This window comes from Anomaloglossus baeobatrachus, chromosome 9 (assembly GCF_048569485.1).
Source record: "Anomaloglossus baeobatrachus isolate aAnoBae1 chromosome 9, aAnoBae1.hap1, whole genome shotgun sequence".
Taxonomy (NCBI): domain Eukaryota; kingdom Metazoa; phylum Chordata; class Amphibia; order Anura; family Aromobatidae; genus Anomaloglossus; species Anomaloglossus baeobatrachus.
In genome coordinates this window covers 230,862,629-230,887,636 of record NC_134361.1, presented here as the reverse complement: position 1 = coordinate 230,887,636, position 25,008 = coordinate 230,862,629, and the positions used below count along the sequence as shown (strand labels likewise).

The following is a 25,008-nucleotide window of genomic DNA, read 5'->3' as shown; positions in this document are numbered from 1 at the left end:
TTCTTTTTCAGTTGCCTATTTCATGGACGGCAGACACTCCATGCAGCTCCTTCACCGCTGGTCAAAGAGCCTAGATCCCTCTCTGAGGAGGGGACATTGGAATAAAGCAGAGGACAAGGTGAGGCTTAGAAAATGGAAACCCTGCATATACAGCCTCACATGTGAGCGGGGCACCCTGTGCCTTTATTGTAGGATCATCCATGGTCTCACGGTTTCTGAACCTTGGCCTCAGCACCATGTAAAGCTGGCCGGAAACCCTGCAAGAAAGATGCCCTCCCTCCACCCAGAGAAGCGGCTTCAGAGCCTCCGGTGCTAAAGGTTGACGGGACCCACAGACGTGTACGGCACTTCCTGTAAATCTGCCCTTAATGTACAAGACTAGAGGACCCCTTTAATTGTAACTGATCTTCAATAATCATTTTATACCCATTCACGGCCCAAACCCATAATCCCTCATAATCCCTCATATGGGCAGATCGGAGTAAAAATGAAAAAGACAGGTCATGGCTCTTGGAGAAAGGGAGGAAAAAACGAAAACTGACAAAATCCTGGGGGTAAAATGGCTGGAACCCCCTGCAGGATATTCTCATCTTCTAATGTTGGGGCGCAGGGCCGGCTCCAGGCTTTTGTGGGTCCTGGGCAAAAGAGTCTCAGTGGGCCCCATCCACATATAGAAATGCACAGATACATACACATACAGGCATACGTACACATACAGGCATACGTACACATACAGGCATACGTACACATACAGGCATACGTACACATACAGGCATACGTACACATACAGGCATACGTACACATACAGGCATACGTACACATACAGGCATACGTACACATACAGGCATACGTACACATACAGGCATACGTACACATACAGGCATACGTACACATACAGGCATACCTACACATACAGGCATACGTACACATACAGGCATACGTACACATACAGGCATACGTACACATACAGGCATACGTACACATACAGGCATACGTACACATACAGGCATACGTACACATACAGGCATACGTACACATACAGGCATACGTACACATACAGGCATACGTACACATACAGGCATACGTACACATACAGGCATACGTACACATACAGGCATACGTACACATACATATATACACAAACACACATATAAACAGACATAAATCTGTACACAATATGGGGAGATAAGGTATGCACACCAGTGACTATGGAAGGGGAATACATGGAATAGCAGAAACTGCTGTGTGAATACTGACTTGAAAAATCCATTGGCTATATGTAAGAGTGAAAATGTGAAAAATGGAATCTGCATTACTGCCATGAACATATGAATCAAGAGAAATTTAGCTACTGAATTGATCAATGCAGAAGAGCCCCAACATTATAAATCTGTACACAGTCATATACACAGACACACATAGATACATCATACATGCACACACAGACACACATAGATACATCATACATGCACACACAGACACACATAGATACATCATACATGCACACACAGACACACATAGATACATCATACATGCACACACAGACACACATAGATACATCATACATGCACACACAGACACACATAGATACATCATACATGCACACACAGACACACATAGACATCATACATGCACACACAGACACACATAGATACATCATACACGCACACACAGACACACATAGACATCATACATGCACACACAGACACACATAGATACATCATACATGCACACACAGACACACATAGATACATCATACATGCACACACAGACACACATAGACATCATACATGCACACACAGACACACATAGATACATCATACATGCACACACAGACACACATAGATACATCATACATGCACACACAGACACACATAGACATCATACATGCACACACAGACACACACAGATACATCATACATGCACACACTGACACACATAGACATCATACATGCACACACAGACACACATAGACATCATACATGCACACACAGACACACATAGATACATCATACATGCACACACAGACACACATAGATACATCATACATGCACACACAGACACACATAGATACATCATACATGCACACACAGACACACATAGATACATCATACATGCACACACAGACACACATAGATACATCATACATGCACACACAGACACACATAGATACATCATACATGCACACACAGACACACAGAGATACATCATACATGCAACACACAGACACACAGAGATACATCATACATGCACCACACATAGATACATCATACATGCACACACAGACACACATAGATACATCATACATGCACACACAGACACACATAGATACATCATACATGCACACACAGACACACATAGATACATCATACATGCACACAGACACACATAGATACATCATACATGCACACACAGACACACATAGATTCATCATACATGCACACACACACACACATAGATACACTCATACATGCACACCACAGACACACAGAGATACATCATACATGCACACACAGACACACATAGATACATCATACATGCACACACATAGATACATCATACATGCACACACAGACACACATAGATACATCATACATGTGCACACACAGACACACATAGATACATCATACATGCACACAGCAGACACACATAGATACATCATACATGCACACAGACACACATAGATACATCATACATAGACACACATAGATACATCATACATGCACACACAGACACACATAGATGCATCATACATGCACACACACACATACATACATCATACATGCACACACACACACACACATAGATACATCATACATGCAACACACAGACACACATAGACATCATACATGCACACACAGACACACATAGATACATCATACATGCACATACAGACACACATAGATACATTATACATGCACACACACAGACACACATAGATACATTATACATGCACACACAGACACATAGATACATCATACATGCACACACAGACACACATAGAGACATCATACATGCACACACAGACACACATAGATACATCATACATGCACACACAGACACACATAGATACATCATACATGCACACACAGACACATTAGAGATATTTCTAATATTGGGAAGCCGGCAGCAGCCTCATTCACCTCCCCGCTGGTCTCCATCCAGCTCCTCCTGGGCATGTGTCTGTGCCACGCTGATTGGTGGTCGTCACTAACAGACATGTTCACACATAGAGCACACTGACACTGCTGTATATACACCACAACAGAGGCTGGGGACATACACATTACTGAGGAAAGGGGTATACAGCAATGGGGGGCATACAGCTCTAGAGTGGGGGATACAGCTCTGGGGTGAGGGGTACATACAACTCCTGGGGTATAGTAGTATGCAGCCCCCATATTCCTCCATATAGTATTATGTAGACTCATGTAGCATTATGCAGACCCCATATAGCACAATGCAGACCCAGATAGCATTAGGCACCCTCATGTAGTATACAGCCTGTATATAGCATAGTGCAGACCCAGATAGCATTAGGCACCCTCATGTAGTATACAGCCTGTATATAGCACAGTGCAGACCCAGATAGCATTAGGCACCCTCATGTAGTATACAGCCTGTATATAGCACAGTGCAGACCCAGATAGCATTAGTCCCCCTCATGTAGTATACAGGCTGTATATAGTACAGTGCAGAGCCAGATAGCATTAGTCCCCCTCATGTAGTATACAGCCTGTATATAGCACAGTGCAGACCCAGATAGCATTAGTCCCCCTCATGTAGTATACAGCCTGTATATAGCACAATGCAGACCCAGATAGCATTAGGCACCCTCATGTAGTATACAGGCTGTATATAGTACAGTGCAGAGCCAGATAGCATTAGGCACCCTCATGTAGTATACAGCCTGTATATAGCACAGTGCAGACCCAGATAGCATTAGTCCCCCTCATGTAGTATACAGGCTGTATATAGTACAGTGCAGACCCAGATAGCATTAGGCACCCTCATGTAGTATACAGCCTGTATATAGCACAATGTAGACCCAGATAGCATTAGGCACCCTCATGTAGTATACAGCCTGTATATAGTACAGTGCAGAGCCAGATAGCATTAGTCCCCCTCATGTAGTATACAGCCTGTATATAGTACAGTGCAGAGCCAGATAGCATTAGTCCCCCTCATGTAGTATACAGCCTGTATATAGCACAGTGCAGAGCCAGATAGCATTAGTCCCCCTCATGTAGTATACAGGCTGTATATAGTACAGTGCAGAGCCAGATAGCATTAGTCCCCCTCATGTAGTATACAGCCTGTATATAGTACAGTGCAGACCCAGATAGCATTAGTCCCCCTCATGTAGTATACAGGCTGTATATAGTACAGTGCAGACCCAGATAGCATTAGTCCCCCTCATGTATTATACAGGCTGTATATAGTACAGTGCAGACCCAGATAGCATTAGGCACCCTCATGTAGTATACAGCCTGTATATAGCACAATGTAGACCCAGATAGCATTAGGCACCCTCATGTAGTATACAGCCTGTATATAGTACAGTGCAGAGCCAAATAGCATTAGTCCCCCTCATGTAGTATACAGCCCCCATGGTCGTCTGGCCGCAGTGACTAGTACATACTTCTCCTCGTTCCCCCGCTGCTCCGGTCTCCCTGTCTCCTCGGCGCGTCCATTGCAGTCGCTCGCTCTGACCTCACTGGAGGCGCGCAGTGATGACGTCACCGCGCTCTGCTGCAGAGCTGTCGGAGCGCCGTCACTCACAGCGGGGAGAATGATGAGAGAAGGAGCGCGCTGCTCCCTTTCACATCATTGCTCTCAATAGTATCGGCAACTGTGATGCCGATACAATTGAAAGCACGAGCCTCGGCGGGGGGAGGCCGGTGACAGCTCGGGCACCGGGCCCCCCCTGAATAGCAGGACGCCCCTTCTGCCACTGCGAGTGGGCCTCCCCCCGGCAGCTCAGGGCCCCGGCATTTGACCGGGTTTCCCGGGGGCGGACGCCGGCCCTGTTGGGGCGTATCTCTTTCTATGCTCTAATATGACTGTTGGGGAATCCTACTCAAGGGGCGTAAGTCTCGGAAGTCATTTAACTTTATATTTGCAATTTCTTTAGTTGTTATTAAAGGCCGTGGAGAAATATGGAGCGAAGGATTGGTACAAGATTCAGCTAGACGTTCCTGGAAGGAGTGATGTGCAATGTCGGGAAAGGTCGGTGGTCTGCTTTTTAGGGGGGCGGCAGCGGTGGTGGAGCAAGGTCATAGGAGGCAGGGGCAGCGGTGGTGGAGTAAGGTCATAGGAGGCAGGGACAGCGGTGGTGGAGCAAGGTCATAGGAGGCAGGGGCAGCGGTGGTGGAGCAAGGTCATAGGAGGCAGGGGCAGCGCTGGTGGAGTAAGGACATAGGAGGCAGGGGCAGCGGTGGTGGAGCAAGGTCATAGGACGCAGGGGCAGCGGTGGTGGAGTAAGGACATAGGAGGCAGGGGCAGCGGTGGTGGAGCAATGTCATAGGAGGCAGGGGCAGCGGTGGTGGAGCAAGGTCATAGGAGGCAGGGGCAGCGGTGGTGGAGCAAGGTCATAGGACGCAGGGGCAGCGGTGGTGGAGCAAGGTCATAGGAGGCAGGGGCAGCGGTGGTGGAGCAAGGTCATAGGAGGCAGGGGCAGCGGGGGTGGAGCAAGGTCATAGGAGGCAGGGGCAGCGGTGGTGGAGCAAGGTCATAGGACGCAGGGGCAGCGGTGGTGGAGCAAGGTCATAGGACGCAGGGGCAGCGGTGGTGGAGTAAGGACATAGGAGGCAGGGGCAGCGGTGGTGGAGTAAGGTCATAGGAGGCAGGGGCAGCGGTGGTGGAGCAAGGTCATAGGAGGCAGGGGCAGCGGTGGTGGAGCAAGGTCATAGGAGGCAGGGGCAGCGGTGGTGGAGCAAGGTCATAGGAGGCAGGGGCAGCGGTGGTGGAGCAAGGTCATAGGAGGCAGGGGCAGCGGTGGTGGAGCACGGTCATAGGAGGCAGGGGCAGCGGTGGTGGAGCAAGGTCATAGGAGGCATGGGCAGCGGTGGTGGAGCAAGGTCATAGGAGGCAGGGGCAGCGGTGGTGGAGCAAGGTCATAGGAGGCAGGGGCAGCGGTGGTGGAGCAAGGTCATAGGAGGCAGGGGCAGCGGTGGTGGAGCAAGGTCATAGGACGCAGGGGCAGCGGTGGTGGAGCAAGGTCATAGGAGGCAGGGGCAGCGGTGGTGGAGCAATGTCATAGGAGGCAGGGGCAGCGGTGGTGGAGCACGGTCATAGGAGGCAGGGGCAGCGGTAGTGGAGCAAGGACATAGGCGGCAGGGGCAGCGGTGGTGGAGCAAGGTCATAGGAGGCAGGGGCAGCGGTGGTGGAGCAAGGTCATAGGAGGCAGGGGCAGCGGTGGTGGAGCAAGGTCATAGGAGGCAGGGGCAGCGGTGGTGGAGCAAGGTCATAGGAGGCAGGGGCAGCGGTGGTGGAGCAAGGTCATAGGAGGCAGGGGCAGCGGTGGTGGAGCAAGGTCATAGGACGCAGGGGCAGCGGTGGTGGAGCAAGGTCATAGGAGGCAGGGGCAGCGGTGGTGGAGCAATGTCATAGGAGGCAGGGGCAGCGGTGGTGGAGCACGGTCATAGGAGGCAGGGGCAGCGGTAGTGGAGCAAGGACATAGGCGGCAGGGGCAGCGGTGGTGGAGCAAGGTCATAGAAGGCAGGGGCAGCGGTGGTGGAGCAAGGTCATAGGAGGCAGGGGCAGCGGTGGTGGAGCAAGGTCATAGGAGGCAGGGGCAGCGGTGGTGGAGCAAGGTCATAGGAGGCAGGGGCAGCGGGGGTGGAGTAAGGCGATTCGGCGGGTGTCCCAGATGCTTGCTGTGGACGCTGTGAGGTAGGCAAACACCAAGAAACTGTCGACTGTGTGGGCTTTAAAGAAATGGCGGTCGGAGTCAACGTGTGCGCAGATTGAGCTATGAGCTCAATGACTAGCCTAGATATCATATGCGCATGCGCCACCTCCGGACTAAAGTCCGCTGCTGGGAGATCAGTGCGCCAGAGGCGGTGTGCACATGAGATCTTGAGCCAAGAGCTCAGTCTCTGTGCGCCATTATTTGAATCCCGCACCGCCGACATTTTCAGGATGGCTCCAGCAGCACAGCCCCAGCAGCACAGCGCCTGCAGCACAGCCCCAGCAGCACAGCCCCTGCAGCACAGCCCCTGCAGCACAGCCCCTGCAGCACAGCCCCAGCAGCACAGCCCCAGCAGCACAGCCCCAGCAGCACAGCGCCTGCAGCACAGCCCCAGCAGCACAGCCCCAGCAGCACAGCGCCTGCAGCACAGCCCCAGCAGCACAGCCCCAGCAGCACAGCCCCAGCAGCACAGCCCCAGCAGTACAGCCCCAGCAGTACAGCCCCAGCAGCACAGCGCCCGCAGCACAGCGCCCGCAGCACAGCACCTTCAGCACAGCCCCAGCAGCACAGCGCCCGCAGCACAGCGCCCGCAGCACAGCGCCTTCAGCACAGCACCTTCAGCACAGCCCCAGCAACACAGCGCCCGCAGCACAGCCCCAGCAGCACAGCGCCCGCAGCACAGCGCCCGCAGCACAGCGCCCGCAGCACAGGCCCAGCAGCACAGCCCCAGCAGCACAGCCCCAGCAGCACAGGCCCAGCAGCACAGGCCCAGAAGCATAGCGCCCGCAGCACAGCGCCCGCAGCACAGCGCCCGCAGCACAGCGCCCGCAGCACAGGCCCAGCAGCACAGGCCCAGCAGCACAGGCCCAGCAGCACAGGCCCAGCAGCACAGCCCCAGCAGCACAGCCCCAGCAGCACAGCACCTTCAGCACAGGCCCAGCAGCACAGGCCCAGCAGCACAGCCCCAGCAACACAGCCCCAGCAGCACAGCACCTTCAGCACAGCCCCAGCAGCACAGCCCCAGCAGCACAGCCCCAGCAGCACAGCCCCTGCAGCACAGCCCCAGCAGCACAGCACCTTCAGCACAGCCCCAGCAGCACAGCCCCAGCAGCACAGCCCCAGCAGCACAGCACCTTCAGCACAGCCCCAGCAGCACAGCCCCAGCAGCACAGCCCCAGCAGCACAGCCCCAGCAGCACAGCCCCAGCAGCACAGCACCTTCAGCACAGCCCCAGCAGCACAGCCCCAGCAGCACAGCCCCAGCAGCACAGCCCCTGCAGCACAGCCCCTGCAGCACAGCCCCAGCAGCACAGCCCCTGCAGCACAGCCCCTGCAGCACAGCACCTTCAGCACAGCCCCAGCAGCACAGCCCCAGCAGCACAGCCCCAGCAGCACAGCACCTTCAGCACAGCCCCAGCAGCACAGCCCCAGCAGCACAGCCCCAGCAGCACAGCCCCAGCAGCACAGCCCCTGCAGCACAGCCCCTGCAGCACAGCCCCAGCAGCACAGCCCCAGCAGCACAGCGCCCGCAGCACAGGCCCAGCAGCACAGGCCCAGCAGCACAGGCCCAGCAGCACAGCCCCAGCAGCACAGCCCCAGCAGCACAGCCCCAGCAGCACAGCCCCAGCAGCACAGCCCCAGCAGCACAGCCCCAGCAGCACAGCCCCTGCAGCACAGCCCCTGCAGCACAGCCCCAGCAGCACAGCCCCAGCAGCACAGCGCCCGCAGCACAGGCCCAGCAGCACAGCATTGCCCCTGCCTCTTTCTACCACTCTCCACCGCCTCCTGGTAACCTATATTTGGATTATAAGACGCACCCCTCATTTTCCTCCCAAATTTTTGGGAAGAAAAGTGCATCTTATAATCTGAAAAAATATGGTACCCCATGCAGTATTATTACATTTATAGAAAGAGGTAATTGATTGTCTTTGCACTAGTTTATGCCCCTTCTCCAATCCCCTTGTTCCCATCTGCAGTAGTAAATGAGCCCCCACCTACTGACTGTTTCCTCAGATACGTTAAGGGTCTTTGTAAAGATGTAAAAAAAGGCCATTGGAGCGAGGAAGAAAAGCAAAAGCTCATTGAGCTGACGGAGAAGTACGGCGTAGGTGAGTGCCGGACCCCAGCGGTCATCCGATGCGTTATCTGGCCCAGAACTTTATTGGTTTATATTCTTTTGTCTTTATAGGTCATTGGTCTAAAGTAAGCAAAGAGTTAACTCATCGGACCGGTTCTCAGTGTCTGAGCAAATGGAAAAATCTTACGGGATATTTTAAGGTACAGAGTTACATTGAAAGGTCCCGGAACCCTTCAGATCTCCTCTGCTTTCTTTACAGAACCGTCCTATCTCCCTAGAAATGGCTACAACAGGGTCCCCCTGCCTCTGCAGTGCGCTGTGCTAGCTACTCACTGATTGGATATTATTACTAGCTATATTGCTGTCTCTTTCTGTGTGTCTTTCTCTGTCTCTCTCACTGTCTCTCTTTCTCTCTCTTTCTCTGTCTTTCTCTCTGTGTCTTTCTCTGTGTGTCTTTCTCTCTGTGTGTCTCTTTCTGTCTTTCTAGGTCTCTCCTGTCTCTGTCTCTCTGTGTGTCTCTCTCTGTGTGTCTCTTTCTCTCTGTGTCTTTCTCTCTGTGTGTCTCTTTCTGTCTTTCTAGGTCTCTCCTGTCTCTGTCTCTCTGTGTGTCTCTCTCTGTGTGTCTCTTTCTCTGTCTCTTTCTCTCTATGTGTCTTTCTCTGTGTGTGTCTCTTTCTAGGTCTCTCCTGTCTCTGTCTCTGTGTCTCTTTCTGTGTGTCTCTTTCTCTCTGTCTGTCTTTCTCTCTGTGTCTCTGTGTGTCTTTCTTTCTCTCTGTGTGTCTCTCTCTGTCTCTTTCTCTCTGTGTGTCTCTTTCTCTCTTTCTAGGTCTCTCCTGTCTCTGTCTCTCTGTGTCTTTCTCTGTGTCTTTCTATGTCTCTTTATTTCTGTGTGTCTTGTTCTCTCTGTGTCTTTCACTTTCCATAATAGGAGTCTATAATAAGAGATCCATTCCCAACTCCATTTGACTTTAATGTAAGGCGTTTTTTTTGGTGAATAACTGTAAAGCGCGGGGTTAAATTTTCGCCTCAAAACATAGTCTATGACGTTCCCTGAGTCACATGAGGCGTCTGTGCAAAATTTCGTGATTGTAAATGCGACGGTGCGAATTCCTTTAGTGGACATACATACACATACATACACACACACACACACACACACACACACACACACACACACACACACACACACACACATATATATATATATATATATATATATATATATATATATATATATATATATATACACACACACACATATATACACACACACATACATACATACATACATACATACGCACACATATATACATACATATATACACACACACACATACACTCAGCATTATATATTAGATTATGTGCATACAATATTGTCTGCTAGGTCCTTCCATAATGCCCATTTATTACTACAGGAGTACTGTAAATTGAGTATCTCGGCTTTCTCTGGACTCCTCACCTCCTGTGGCCGGTGCTTAGACACTAATAGTTTTGTCTTGGTCGTGAAAGACTGTGGTGGGATTAACCCTTTAAATGCTACCTAGGACCCTTTCCCCTTCTCTAGAGATCACAGTAAGCTTTGACATACAGCCTGCGAGGCTGACATTGCTGACACTGCCGCTTAGACAGGGCCGTGGTTGTCAGGCAGAGTGTCAGACGTTGCATGGTGTTGGCAGCAGTTAAGCGGTGCCATTCGTGGTTGCTGGTGGCAGTATTTGCAGCTTTTTTGCCACAATGGCGGCCACCGTTTCATAATCCACATGGTATTTGACATGATATAATAATTTTACATTTGGTATTGACTATTTATGTTGCCTCTAACTTTTTTTTTTCCAGAGACTGAAGCTAAAAAAGCAGCAAAATAGAATGGCACCAAAAAGAACGGCACCACGGAAAAGGCCACGGAAAAGAACACAGTATGCGGCACCACAGGAAAGACTACGGAGTACGGTTCAGCAAGAAGGATCACAGTATACAGCACCAGAAGAAAAACCACAGTACACAGCCTCAGAACATAAACCACAGTACACAGCACCAGAACAAAGAGCACAATACACAGCACCAGAACAAAGAGCACAATACACTGCTCCTAAGATAAAAGAAGAGGAGCTGAGTGAAGACGACATCAGTGATCTCAGCAGTGACAGTGTCAGCAGCTACGTCAGCAGCAGCAGTAGTAGTACTAGTAGCAGCAGTAGTAATATTAGCAGCGACAGCAGTAGTACCGGTAGCAGTAGCGAACAAGAGGATGACTCAGACGACATGTCTGACATTGAAGAGCGAAGAGCAGCCGCCAGATTTTTAGAGTCGGTGCCTGATTTGGAATTTTGGATTCCCAGGAAAGCAAACCCAGACTTGCACCCAAAAAAACCCGCTCCCAATTCTGCCAGTTCAAGCTTTTGTAGAATACCACGGTCTACAATGCGGGGAAAACGGGGAAAGTTTCAGTTTAGCACCATACTGAAGGGTATCGCTTACCCTCCATCCACAGACACCGTCACAGAAAACCCGGAGGACATCCTCTTACCGGTAGGTTTTTGTAAAAAAGCAAAAATATTTCTGTTTGTGTCTAAGATAATGAGGCCGGAAGGTTATTACTGAGTCTGTGTTCCCAGCAGGGGGCAGCAGAGTCCGTGCTACCCTCTGCATGGCACGCGGAGTCTATTCATGGCACTTTCTACACCCTCCCCTCCACATCAGCCCTGCAAGGTCCTTGTTCACTTGGCCTTGGCTGCAACATTGATGTGCAGTCTATACATGTGACCACTGCAGGCAATCGCTGGCCTTAGCAATCCATTGCATGAGATAGATGTGTGTGTGTGTGTGTGTGTATGTATGTGCATATATAATATATATATATATATATATATATATATATATATATATATAATCTATATATCAATGTGGACACACCAGGCCATGTCACGTTTGGAGAGCCCCTGAGGTGCCTAAACAGTGGAAACCCCCACAAGTGACCCCATTTTGGAAACTAGACCACTCAAGGAGTTTAACTAGTTGTGTGGTGAGCACTTTGAACCCCCAGGTGCTTCACAGAATATTTTAACATTACATAGTTACATAGGTTGAAAAAAGTCCTAAGTCCACCTAATTCAACCTTCCTCCACCAATTCTACAGTTTGTCCCTAAGTCACTCAATGTTGTGTATACTGTGGTGTGTAAATTTAAAAAATACATATCCCCACAAAAATGTAGCTTTAGCACCAAATATTTTATTTTCACAAGGGTAACAAGAGAAAATGACCAGTACAATTGTTGTACAATTTCTCCTGAGTACACAGATACCCCATATGTGGTGGAAATCTACTGTTTGGGCGCACGGCAGGGCTCGGAGGGGAAGGAGCTCCATTTAACTGCAAAATTGGCTAGAATCCTTAGTGAACACCATATCACGTTTGGAATGCCCCTGATGTTCCTAAATAGTGGAGCTCCCCCACAAGTGACCCCATTTGGAAAACTAGACCCCCTCAAAGATTTTATCCAGGGGGTTTAGTGAGCAGCAATGACAATTTTGCATTCCAAAAGTCAAACGGCGCTCCTTCCCTTCTGAGCCCTGCCTGCGCCCAAACAGTAGATTTCCACCATATATATGGGGTTTCGATGTACTGAGCAGAAATTGTACAGTCTATTTTCTCATTGAGGACTGGAGCAGAGGGGGATTTAGGTAGGTGCATATTTTGATTCTACTCCATATGAGACCCCTAACAAAAAATGGAAAGCTGCAAAAACCACTTGTTTCCTGCTCACTTAGGATTACGAAATTATTGCGGCCATTTGCCATCTATGTCCATGGGTCCATGGGTGATCAGCGAGTTTCATTCATCTGTGTCGTCTTCCTTTCTCCGCAGGCGAAGGAGAGCGGCCACTACATACTGCAGATCCTAGAGGACGACGTCCGCCGGATTCTCCGATGGAATACCTTCCTCTGCCAAGGAAAACAGGTGCCCGGTTCACTCATGCAACGGGATGGATCTATAGGTGCAGAGCAAAATAGGGGTAGACCAAAGGTCTGTAAGTGTTATCTGTTATCAGCTATTTCTCTATGTAGCATGTGTCCAGAAGTAGCAGCATGGAGAACATTATACAGCAGCACTGAGCAGTGTAGCTGTGAATCCAGCTCTGGAGTGACGTTTTGCTCAACTGTCCATAGATCCATGCTTCTGCTCCTTTTATTCCCTAAGGAATCAGTTGGGGTCTTGACACCCAGATCTCCCAGATCTCCTCTTGACTCCCAGATCTCCTCTTGACTCCCAGATCTCCTCTTGACTCCCAGATCTCCTCTTGACTCCCAGATGTCCTCTTGACTCCCAGATGTCCTCTTGACTCCCAGATGTCCTCTTGACTCCCAGATGTCCTCTTGACTCCCAGATGTCCTCTTGACTCCCAGATGTCCTCTTGACTCCCAGATGTCCTCTTGACTCCCAGATGTCCTCTTGACTCCCAGATGTCCTCTTGACTCCCAGATGTCCTCTTGACTCCCAGATGTCCTCTTGACTCCCAGATGTCCTCTTGACTCCCAGATGTCCTCTTGACTCCCAGATGTCCTCTTGACTCCCAGATGTCCTCTTGACTCCCAGATCTCCCAGATCTCCTCTTGACACCCAGATCTCCCAGATCTCCTCTTGACACCCAGATCTCCCAGATCTCCTCTTGACACCCAGATCTCCCAGATCTCCTCTTGACACCTAGATCTTGGCACCCAGATCTCCCCACCGATGCCAGAGGTCTCTCATATTCTGACATACCCTTTAAAGCTCTAGTTGACAACCACAGCCCGATTCCTACCTGCCGTGTGCCCATGTTTTGTGTTTGGCATCTATAAATCATGCTCTCTTATCTTTTCAGGCTCGGCAGAAATTGCCTGTAAAGCCAAAACTGAGAAGAAAGTGCCCCCCGCTGGAGAGACGTCTGCTGATCTCGGTCACCCCCTGGGTGGGCAACGTCTTCCTTCCTATACAAGTCCGATACAAGTCACCGTGGGAGAATCAAATTCATGGTAAATACTTATACAATATTGACAGTGAATTGTGATGTATGGTCTGAAATTCATACCTCGGGGGGCACAAACATCCTCACGAAAGCCCCGACAATCCATACAATTGGGTATGATGTGCTCCACCATGGCCTATCGCTCTTTACCGGTCATCTGCGGAGAACCCCCCTTACACTTTATATGGTTGGATATAAGGGATTCCTAAGATCTGGCTTCTTTCTTTCCAGCTGATGTGATGACGCAGAAGCTTTCTTCTCTGGCTGTAGCCAGCACCCCCATTTTCACTCTGCTCATCCAGGTAATATGGCACCTAATACATTTTTTCCAAAAGGCTCAGAATGGGTTAAAAATAAAGCAGAAAAAAAAGCCCTTTGAATTGTCTTATCTGTGGACTCCAGATGTGGCAGATCCACCATTGGTGCTCCGTTCTCTTCCCGAATGGGAGCAGGTTCACACAGCGGGTTCTCTCATTTCATCGGGACGTCAGCGACGTCCATAGTGGGTAGATGTCAGCGACGTCCATAGTGGGTAGACGTCAGCGACGTCCATAGTGGGTAGATGTCAGCGACGGCTATAGTGGGTAGATGTCAGCGACGTCCATAGTGGGTAGATGTCAGCGACGTCCATAGTGGGTAGATGTCAGCGACGTCCATAGTGGGTAGATGTCAGCGACGTTCATAGTGGGTATATATCAGCGACGTCCATAGTGGGTATATATCAGCGACGTCCATAGTGGGTATATATCAGCGACGTCCATAGTGGGTATATATCAGCGACGTCCATAGTGGGTATATATCAGCGACGTCCATAGTGGGTATATATCAGCGACGTCCATAGTGGGTATATATCAGCGACGTCCATAGTGGGTATATATCAGCGACGTCCATAGTGGGTAGATCTCAGCGATGTCCATAGTGGGTAGATGTCAGCGACGTCCATAGTGGGTAGACGTCAGCGATGTCCATAGTGGGTAGATGTCAGCGACGTCCATAGTGGGTAGATGTCAGCGACGGCCATAGTGGGTAGACATCAGCAATGTCCATAGTGGGTAGACGTCAGCGACGTCCATAGTGGGTATATATCAGCGATGTCCATAGTGGGTAGACGTCAGCGACGGCCATAGTGGGTAGATGTCAGCGACGGCCATAGTGGGTAGATGTCAGCGACGTCCATAGTGGGTATATATCAGCGATGTCCATAGTGGGTATATATCAGCGACGTCCATAGTGGGTATATATCAGCGACGTCCATAGTGGGTAGACGTCAGCGACGTCCATAGTGGGTAGACGTCAGCGACGTCCATAGTGGGTAGATGTCAGCGACGGCTATAGTGGGTAGATGTCAGCGACGTCCATAGTGGGTAGACGTCAGCGACGTCCATAGTGGGTAGACGTCAGCGACGTCCATAGTGGGTAGATGTCAGCGACGTCCATAGTGGGTAGATGTCAGCGATGTCCATAGTGGGTAGATGTCAGCGACGTCCATAGTGGGTAGATGTCAGCGATGTCCATAGTGGGTAGACGTCAGCGATGTCCATAGTGAGTAGATGTCAGCGTCGTCCATAGTGGATAGACGTCAGCGACGTCCATAGTGGGTAGACGTCAGCGACGTCCATAGTGGGTAGACGTCAGCGACGTCCATAGTGGGTAGACGTCAGCGACGTCCATAGTGGGTAGACGTCAGCGACGTCCATAGTGGGTATATATCAGCGACGACGTCCATAGTGGGTAGATGTCAGTGACGTCCATAGTGGGTAGACGTCAGCGACGCTCATAGTGGGTAGACGTCAGCGACATCCATAGTGGGTAGATGTCAGCGACGTCCATAGTGGGTAGATGTCAGCGACATCCATAGTGGGTAGACGTCAGCGACATCCATAGTGGGTAGATGTCAGCGACGTCCATAGTGGGTAGATGTCAGCGATGTCCATAGTGGGTAGACGTCAGCGACGTCCATAGTGGGTAGATGTCAGCGACATCCATAGTGGGTAGACGTCAGCGACATCCATAGTGGGTAGATGTCAGCGACGTCCATAGTGGGTAGATGTCAGCGATGTCCATAGTGGGTAGATGTCAGCGACGTCCATAGTGGGTAGACGTCAGCGATGTCCATAGTGGGTAGATGTCAGCGACGGCCATAGTGGGTAGACGTCAGCGACATCCATAGTGGGTAGATGTCAGCGACGTCCATAGTGGGTAGATGTCAGCGACGTCCATAGTGGGTAGACATCAGCGACGTCTGAAATCGTGTGACCTAACAGTGTCATGGGAGTGTTGAGGATGAGACTCAAGCGGTCTCTCAGGATCTGACCGCTGTTCCAAATTATATTGTCGTGTGTGCACAGCGAGAAAGAATAACAATTAGTTGAATCAATTACGACTCTCTCTCTCACGACTGACGGGCCACAGACTGATCTTTATTCTTAAAACTGAATAGGATAACTGAAGTGAGCACTAATATATATAAGAGTGCAAGCCAAAAATACATACTATATATAAGAATAAGGCTGCACATCAACTTAGATAATAGTATAATGCCTCAAGCATATGGTAAAATATTGGAATATACAATGAAAAATGCTACTTGCTAATTTGAACATGTGAATAATGAATTGCATACCTGCTATGAATATTAGGAAAAAGGAGATATTTAGCAATCGCATTGATCAATGTAACTGAGCCCCAAAACCTCGTCAAGGTATATCTCTATATTGGGGTCCCTAGCTCTGTGACCCTAACTGTGTGTCATCTCATTGCAATTAAAAACTGCTATGGGTGGAGAGGGGTAACTGAGGACTTTCTTATATAGGAGATGGAAAAAACATGGCCGAAAGGGGCGGAGCTGTGTTCACATTCAGAAAAAAAAAAAAACTACATATAACTGAATAGGATAAGAGTGCAAGCCAAAAATACATACTATATATAAGAATAAGGCTGCACATCAACTTAGATAATGGTATAATGCCTCAAGCATATGGAAAAATATTGGAATATACAATGAAAAATGCTACTTGCTAATTTGAACATGTGAATAATGAATTGCATACCTGCCATGAATATTAGGAAAAAGGAGATATTTAGCAATCGCATTGATCAATGTAACTGAGCCCCAAAACTTCGTCAAGGTATATCTCTATATTGGGGTCCCTAGCTCTGTGACCCTAACTGTGTGTCATCTCATTGCAATTAAAAACTGCTATGGGTGGAGAGGGGTAACTAAGGACTTTCTTATATAGGAGATGGAAAAAACATGTCCGAAAGGGGCGGAGCTGTGTTCACATTCAGAAAAAAACTACATATAACTGAATAGGATAACTGAAGTGAGCACTAATATATATAAGAGTGCAAGCCAAAAATACATACTATATATAAGAATAAGGCTGCACATCAACTTAGGTAATGGTATAATGTATGTATTTTTGGCTTGCACTCTTATATATATTAGTGCTCACTTCAGTTATCCTATTCAGTTATATGTAGTTTTTTTTTTTTTTTTTTTTTCTGAATGTGAACACAGCTCCGCCCCTTTTGGCCATGTTTTTTCCATCTCCTATATAAGAAAGTCCTTAGTTACCCCTCTCCACCCACAGCAGTTTTTAATTGCAATGAGATGACACACAGTTAGGGTCACAGAGCTAGGGACCCCAATATAGAGATATACCTTGACGAGGTTTTGGGGCTCAGTTACATTGATCAATGCGATTGCTAAATATCTCCTTTTCTTCGGCGCTCTATTGGGAGACCCAGACGATTGGGTGTATAGCACTGCCTCCGGAGGCCACACAAAGCAATTACACTAAAAAGTGTAAGGCCCCTCCCCTTCTGGCTATACACCCCCAGTGGGATCACTGGCTCACCAGTTTTCTGCTTTGTGCGAAGGAGGTCAGACATCCACGCATAGCTCCACTGTTTGTAGTCAGCAGTAGCTGCTGACTATATCGGATGGAAGAAAAGAGGGCCCATATGGGGCCCCCAGCATGCTCCCTTCTCACCCGCGGTGGTGCTTGTAAGGTTGAGGTACCTATTGCTGGTACAGAGGCTGGAGCCCACATGCTGTTTTCCTTCCACATCCCCTGGAGGGCTCTGTGGAAGTGGGATCCTACCGGTCTCCAAGCCCTGAGGCCGGGCTCCATCCACAGACCCAGAGAACCTGCTGGATTTGGAGCGGGAGTGCCGTTCAGGGACAAGGCCCTGCAACTTTCAGGTACTCTGTGTCCCCGGCAGGCACGGACACTCTCAAGGCTTGCTGAGCGTTATAGTGCGCCGGGGACAGTAGCGCTGTGCGCTGGGGTTAGGTCACTGCAGCTTTGCTGAGTGACGTTACATGTTGGGAACTACTGCGCCGACCGCTACTGGAGCGGCGGCGCAGCTGCGACTTGTGGTGCGCCGGGGACTTTGCGCCGACCGCGCTTTTACGGCGGCGGCGCTTCTAACTTTAGCCCCCGGCTTCTGCGGCCTAGCGCCGCTTCGTTCCCGCCCCCACCCTGTCAATCAGGGTAGGGGAGAGACGCTGCTCAATTGGCAGCGCCGAGGGCTGGAGCTTTATTTACATGCTCCAGCCCTCTCACTAGGCACAGTGGGAAGCAGACTTCCCGCTCTTCGTCGGTGTACGCCCAGGGCCCGCCCCCCCTCTCCACAAGGACGCCGGCAGCCATTACACATGCGGTCTGGCTGGGGAAAGGCAGCAGGCTCTGGGAGACCCAGACTAAAGGGATTTCGGCGACCACACACCCGCTCCTAAGCGGGCGGTAAGCTGCACTTTAGTGCTGGCCCCACTAGTGCCTCAGTGTTATATTAGTGTACTTTTTTCTTGGTACCATATATATATATAGTTGCACTGTAAGGTCGCTTCTTGGCTGGACACCCTGTACTGCTCTGAGGAGGCAGCAACATGTCATCCGCAAAACGCAAGGGTGCCAAGGCACAGGCTGTGTACACTGTTTGTACTGCATGTGGGGCTGATCTACCGGCAGGCTCCAATGACTCTCATTGTGTGCAATGTTCAGTCCCAGTGGCACTTCGTCAGCCAGAGCCTATGGTGGTAGTGGCCCAGGCAGAGACGCCTGTGAACCCTGCCCCGGTGACGGGGACAGACTTTGCAGTTTTTGCTGATAAAATGTCTGTGACTATGACAAAAATCCTGGAGACCTTGCAGGCCAGGCCAGTTTCTCAGACCATGGACACTGCTGTGTCTATGCTCTCCGGTCCCCCTCAGTTGGAACTAATCCGTACTTCAAGGGGGTCTCAAGCATCACAAGCTGAAGTCTCTGACTCAGATGACAGTCCCAGGCAGCCTAAGCGAGCTCGCTGGGAAAGACCCTCGACGTCATCACACTGCTCAGGGTCTCAGCGAGAAGAGTCTCTCTGTGATGAGACTGAGGACGGTGATCAGGATTCTAATCCTGAGGCTCCTTTCAATCTGGATGCCCCTGATGGTGACGCCATGGTTAATGACCTTATATCGGCAATTAATAGACTGTTGGATATTTCTCCCCCAGCCCCTTCTGCAGAGGAGGCAGCTGCACAGCAGGAGAAGTTCCATTTCCTGTATCCCAAGCGTAAATTAAGTGCTTTTTTGGACCACTCTGACTTCAGAGAATCGATCCAGAAACACGACGCTCATCCAGACAAGCGTTTCTCTAAGCGTTCTAAGGATACCCGTTATCCTTTTCCCTCTGAGGTGGCCAAACGCTGGACCCAGTGTCCAAAGGTGGATCCCCCAATTTCCAAGCTTGCGGCTAGATCCATAGTCGCAGTAGAGGATGGCGCTTCACTTAAAGATGCCAACGACAGACAGATGGACCTTTGGTTGAAATCTGTCTATGAAGCTATCGGCGCGTCGTTTGCTCCAGCATTCGCGGCCGTGTGGGCACTCCAAGCTATTTCAGCTGGTTTAGCACAGGTGGATGCTATCATACATCCAGCAGTGCCGCAGGTGGCGTCCCTAACTTCGCAAATGTCTGCGTTTGCGACCTACGCTATCAATGCGGTCCTAGAATCTACGAGCCGTACCGCTATGGCGTCCGGCAATTCTGTGGTTTTGCGCAGAGCCTTGTGGTTAAAGGACTGGAAAGCAGATGCTGGTTCCAAAAAATGCTTAACCAGCTTGCCATTATCTAGAGACAGACTGTTTGGTGAGCCATTGGCTGAAATCATAAAACAGTCCAAGGGTAAGGACTCTTCCTTACCACAGCCCAGAGCAAGTAAACCTCAACAGAAAAAGTGGCAGTCGAGGTTTCGGTCCTTTCGAGGCTCGGGCAAGGCCCAATTCTCCTCGTCCAAAAGGACTCAGAAAGAACAAGGGAGCTCAGATTCCTGGCGGGCTCACTCACGCCCCAGGAAAGGAGGAACCGCTTCCAAAGCGGCTACCTCATGACTTTCGGCCTCCTCCCTCCGCATCCTCGGTCGGTGGCAGGCTCTCCCGCTTTTGCGACATTTGGCTGTCACAGGTCAAAGACCGGTGGGTAGCAGACATTTTGTCTCGCGGGTACAGAATCGAGTTCAGTTCTCGGCCTCCACTTCGGTTCTTCAGAACCTCCCCACACCCCAACCGGGCAGATGCCCTGCTGCAGGCGGTGGACTCTCTAAGAGCAGAAGGAGTCGTGATCCCTGTCCCCCCTCAGGAACGGGGGCGAGGATTTTACTCCAATCTCTTTGTGGTTCCAAAAAAGGACGGCTCCTTCCGTCCTGTTCTGGACCTAAAACTGCTCAACAAGCATGTGAACGCCAGGCGGTTCCGGATGGAATCCCTCCGCTCCGTCATTGCCTCAATGTCTCAAGGAGATTTCCTAGCATCAATAGACATCAAAGATGCTTATCTCCACGTGCCGATTGCTACAGAGCACCAACGCTTTCTACGCTTCGTGATAGGAGACGACCATCTTCAGTTCGTAGCTCTGCCATTTGGTCTGGCGACAGCCCCTCGGGTGTTCACCAAGATCATGGCGGCAGTGGTAGCAGTCTTGCACTCTCACGGACACTCTGTGATCCCTTACTTGGACGATCTACTGGTCAAGGCACCCTCTCAAGAGGCATGCCAACTCAGCCTGAATGTTGCACTGGAGACTCTCCAGGCGTTCGGGTGGATCATCAACTTCCCAAAGTCAAATCTGTCACCGACCCAATCACTAACGTATCTTGGCATGGAGTTTCATACTCTCTCAGCGATAGTGAAGCTTCCGCTGGACAAGCAGCGGTCTCTACAGACTGGGGTGCAGGCTCTCCTTCAAAGTCAGTCGCACTCCTTAAGACGCCTCATGCACTTCCTCGGGAAGATGGTGGCGGCAATAGAGGCGGTTCCGTTTGCGCAGTTTCATCTGCGTCCACTTCAATGGGACATTCTCCGCCAATGGGACGGGAAGTCAACATCCCTGGACAGGAAAGTCTCCCTTTCCCAGACGGCCAAAGACTCTCTGCAGTGGTGGCTTCTTCCCACCTCATTATCACAGGGAAGATCCTTCCTACCACCGTCTTGGGCGGTGGTCACGACAGACGCGAGTCTGTCAGGGTGGGGAGCAGTCTTTCTCCACCAGAGGGCTCAGGGTACGTGGACTCAGCAGGAGTCCACCCTTCAGATCAATGTTCTGGAAATCAGAGCAGTGTATCTTGCCCTACTAGCCTTCCAGCAGTGGCTGGAAGGAAGGCAGATCCGAATTCAGTCGGACAACTCCACAGCGGTGGCATACATCAACCACCAAGGGGGGACACGCAGTCGGCAAGCCTTCCAGGAAGTCCGGCGGATTCTGATGTGGGTGGAAGCCACAGCCTCCACCATATCCGCAGTTCACATCCCCGGCGTAGAAAACTGGGAAGCAGACTTCCTCAGTCGCCAGGGCATGGACGCAGGGGAATGGTCCCTTCACCCAGACGTGTTTCAGGAAATCTGTCGCCGCTGGGGGGTGCCGGACGTCGACCTAATGGCGTCACGGCACAACAACAAGGTCCCAACCTTCATGGCACGGTCTCGCGATCAAAGAGCGCTGGCGGCAGACGCCTTAGTGCAAGATTGGTCGCAGTTCCGGCTCCCTTATGTGTTTCCACCTCTGGCACTCTTGCCCAGAGTGCTACGCAAGATCAGATCCGATTGCAGCCGCGTCATACTTGTCGCCCCAGACTGGCCGAGGAGGGCGTGGTATCCGGATCTGTGGCAGCTCACGGTCGGCCAACCGTGGGCACTCCCAGACCGACCAGACTTACTGTCCCAAGGGCCGTTTTTCCATCGGAATTCTGCGGCCCTGAACCTGACTGTGTGGCCATTGAGTCCTGGATCCTAGCGTCTTCAGGATTGTCCCAAGGGGTCGTTGCCACCATGAGACAGGCTAGGAAGCCCACGTCCGCTAAGATCTACCACAGAACGTGGAGGATATTCTTATCCTGGTCCTCTGCTCAGGGAGTGTCTCCCTGGCCATTTGCATTGCCTACCTTTCTTTCTTTCCTGCAATCTGGGTTAGAAAAAGGTTTGTCGCTCGGCTCCCTTAAAGGTCAGGTCTCGGCGCTATCCGTCTTTTTTCAGAGGCGTTTGGCACGCCTTCCTAAGGTGCGCACGTTCCTACAGGGGGTTGGCCATATTGTACCCCCGTACAAGCGGCCGTTAGATCCATGGGATCTGAACAGGGTACTAGTTGCCCTCCAGAAGCCGCCCTTCGAGCCTCTGAGGGAGGTTTCACTTTCTAGACTCTCACAGAAAGTGGCTTTTCTGGTAGCGATCACATCTCTTCGGAGAGTGTCTGAGCTGGCAGCACTATCATCCAAGGCTCCCTTCCTGGTCTTTCACCAGGACAAGGTTGTGCTGCGCCCCATTCAGGAGTTTCTCCCGAAGGTGGTATCCTCTTTTCATCTTAATCAGGATATCTCTTTGCCTTCGTTTTGTCCTCATGCAGTTCATCGGTATGAGAAGGATTTACATTTGTTAGATCTGGTGAGAGCACTCAGAATCTACATTTCCCGCACGGCGCCCTTGCGCCGTTCGGATGCACTCTTTGTCCTTGTCGCTGGTAAGCGCAAAGGGTTGCAGGCTTCCAAGGCCACCCTGGCTCGATGGATCAAAGAACCAATTCTTGAAGCCTACCGTTCTGCTGGGCTTCCGGTTCCATCAGGGCTGAAGGCCCATTCTACCAGAGCCGTGGGTGCATCCTGGGCATTACGACACCAGGCTACGGCTCAACAGGTGTGCCAGGCAGCTACCTGGTCGAGTCTGCACACTTTCACCAAACATTATCAGGTGCATACCTATGCTTCGGCGGACGCCAGCCTAGGTTGAAGAGTCCTGCAGGCGGCAGTTGCCTCCCCGTAGGGGAGGGCTGTCTTGCAGCTCTAACATGAGGTATTTCTTTACCCACCCAGGGACAGCTTTTGGACGTCCCAATCGTCTGGGTCTCCCAATAGAGCGCCGAAGAAGAAGGGAATTTTGTTACTTACCGTAAATTCCTTTTCTTCTAGCTCTTATTGGGAGACCCAGCACCCGCCCTGTTTCCTTCGGGATTTTTGGGTTGTTTCGGGTACACATGTTGTTCATGTTGAACGGTTTTCAGTTCTCCGATGTTACTCGGAGAGAATTTGTTTAAACCAGTTATTGGCTTTCCTCCTTCTTGCTTTGGCACTAAAACTGGAGAACCCGTGATACCACGGGGGGGTATAGCCAGAAGGGGAGGGGCCTTACACTTTTTAGTGTAATGCTTTGTGTGGCCTCCGGAGGCAGTGCTATACACCCAATCGTCTGGGTCTCCCAATAAGAGCTAGAAGAAAAGGAATTTACGGTAAGTAACAAAATTCCCTTCTTTCCTAATATTCATAGCAGGTATGCAATTCATTATTCACATGTTCAAATTAGCAAGTAGCATTTTTCATTGTATATTCCAATATTTTTCCATATGCTTGAGGCATTATACCATTATCTAAGTTGATGTGCAGCCTTATTCTTATATATATATGATCTTTATTCTTAGACAAAGCCCTTATAGGACCAAGAAGTAAAAGGGGGTAAACAAAAGTATAGTCCAATCAAATATCGCAGGTCGGGGCTCAGGACGTATAGAAATTAGCGTAATCTCTTCTGGATTGGTCAGTCAGTCCCGGTGTAGACAGGATGTGGCAGCCATCTTCAAGTTACATGTGCTGGTATATACGGTGTTAAGGAAAATCACTAAATATGCAATATACATATATACGTGTTAGTAAGAAATGAAAGCATTCGTAAACATGTGTGTTAGTTTACATCTACTAAACTATATACCTGAGTCTATGAAATGGCTGAATTAAGTATTTCTGGTTACTTAATACTTATCCCCAACAGAAGAATCTACAAATCACACGAGACTTTAGGCCAAAGAGTGATTTCTTCAGCGCTCTATTGGGAGACCCAGACGATTGGGGTATAGCTACTGCCCTCTGGAGGCCACACAAAGCACTACATTAAAAGTGCAAGGCCCCTCCCCCTCTGGCTATACCCCCCCCCGTGGTATCACGGGTTCTCCAGTTTTAGCTTTGTGTGCGAAGGAGGTCAGACATTCCATGCATAGCTCCACAGATTTTAGTCAGCAGTAGCTGCTGACTGTTTCGGATGGAAGAAAAGAGGACACATATAGTGTTCCCAGCATGCTCCCTTCTCACCCCTGGATGGTGTTGTAAGGTTGAGGTACCTATTGCTGGTACAGGGCTGGAGCCTCACATGCTGTTTTCCTTCCACATCCCCTGGTAGGGCTCTGTGGAAGTGGGATCCTGCCGGCCTCTCAGCTCTGACGCCGGGCTCCATCCACAGACCCATTAGAACCTGATGGAGACGGAGCAGGAGTACGATCAGGGACAGGCCCTGCATCATACAGGTACTCTGTGTCCCCGGCAGGCACAGACACACTCCGGGCTGGCTGGGTGTTGTAGTGCGCCGGGGACCGCAACGTTGGAGCTAGTGTCCCTACAGATTACTGGGGGATTGTTTGTGTATGGGAACGCAGCGCCGACCCCCTCTGGACCGGGCGGCGCTGCTGTGACTTGTGGTGCGCCGGGGATCCGCC

The 25,008-nt window shown here is 50.5% G+C and overlaps 1 protein-coding gene across 2 annotated transcripts in view; it reads left to right on the top strand.

Moving 5' to 3' along the window:
• Positions 1-25,008, top strand: part of SNAPC4 (small nuclear RNA activating complex polypeptide 4) — a 133,212-nt gene that overhangs the window by 47,075 nt on the left and 61,129 nt on the right. For both annotated transcript variants that reach the window (XM_075324738.1, XM_075324740.1), the window contains 8 exons: positions 12-118; positions 5,135-5,229; positions 8,926-9,020; positions 9,101-9,189; positions 10,826-11,518; positions 12,856-12,948; positions 13,853-14,003; positions 14,228-14,298. In XM_075324738.1, coding sequence (XP_075180853.1) covers positions 12-118; positions 5,135-5,229; positions 8,926-9,020; positions 9,101-9,189; positions 10,826-11,518; positions 12,856-12,948; positions 13,853-14,003; positions 14,228-14,298 — 1,394 coding nt within the window. The remainder of the gene's footprint in view (positions 1-11; positions 119-5,134; positions 5,230-8,925; positions 9,021-9,100; positions 9,190-10,825; positions 11,519-12,855; positions 12,949-13,852; positions 14,004-14,227; positions 14,299-25,008) is intronic.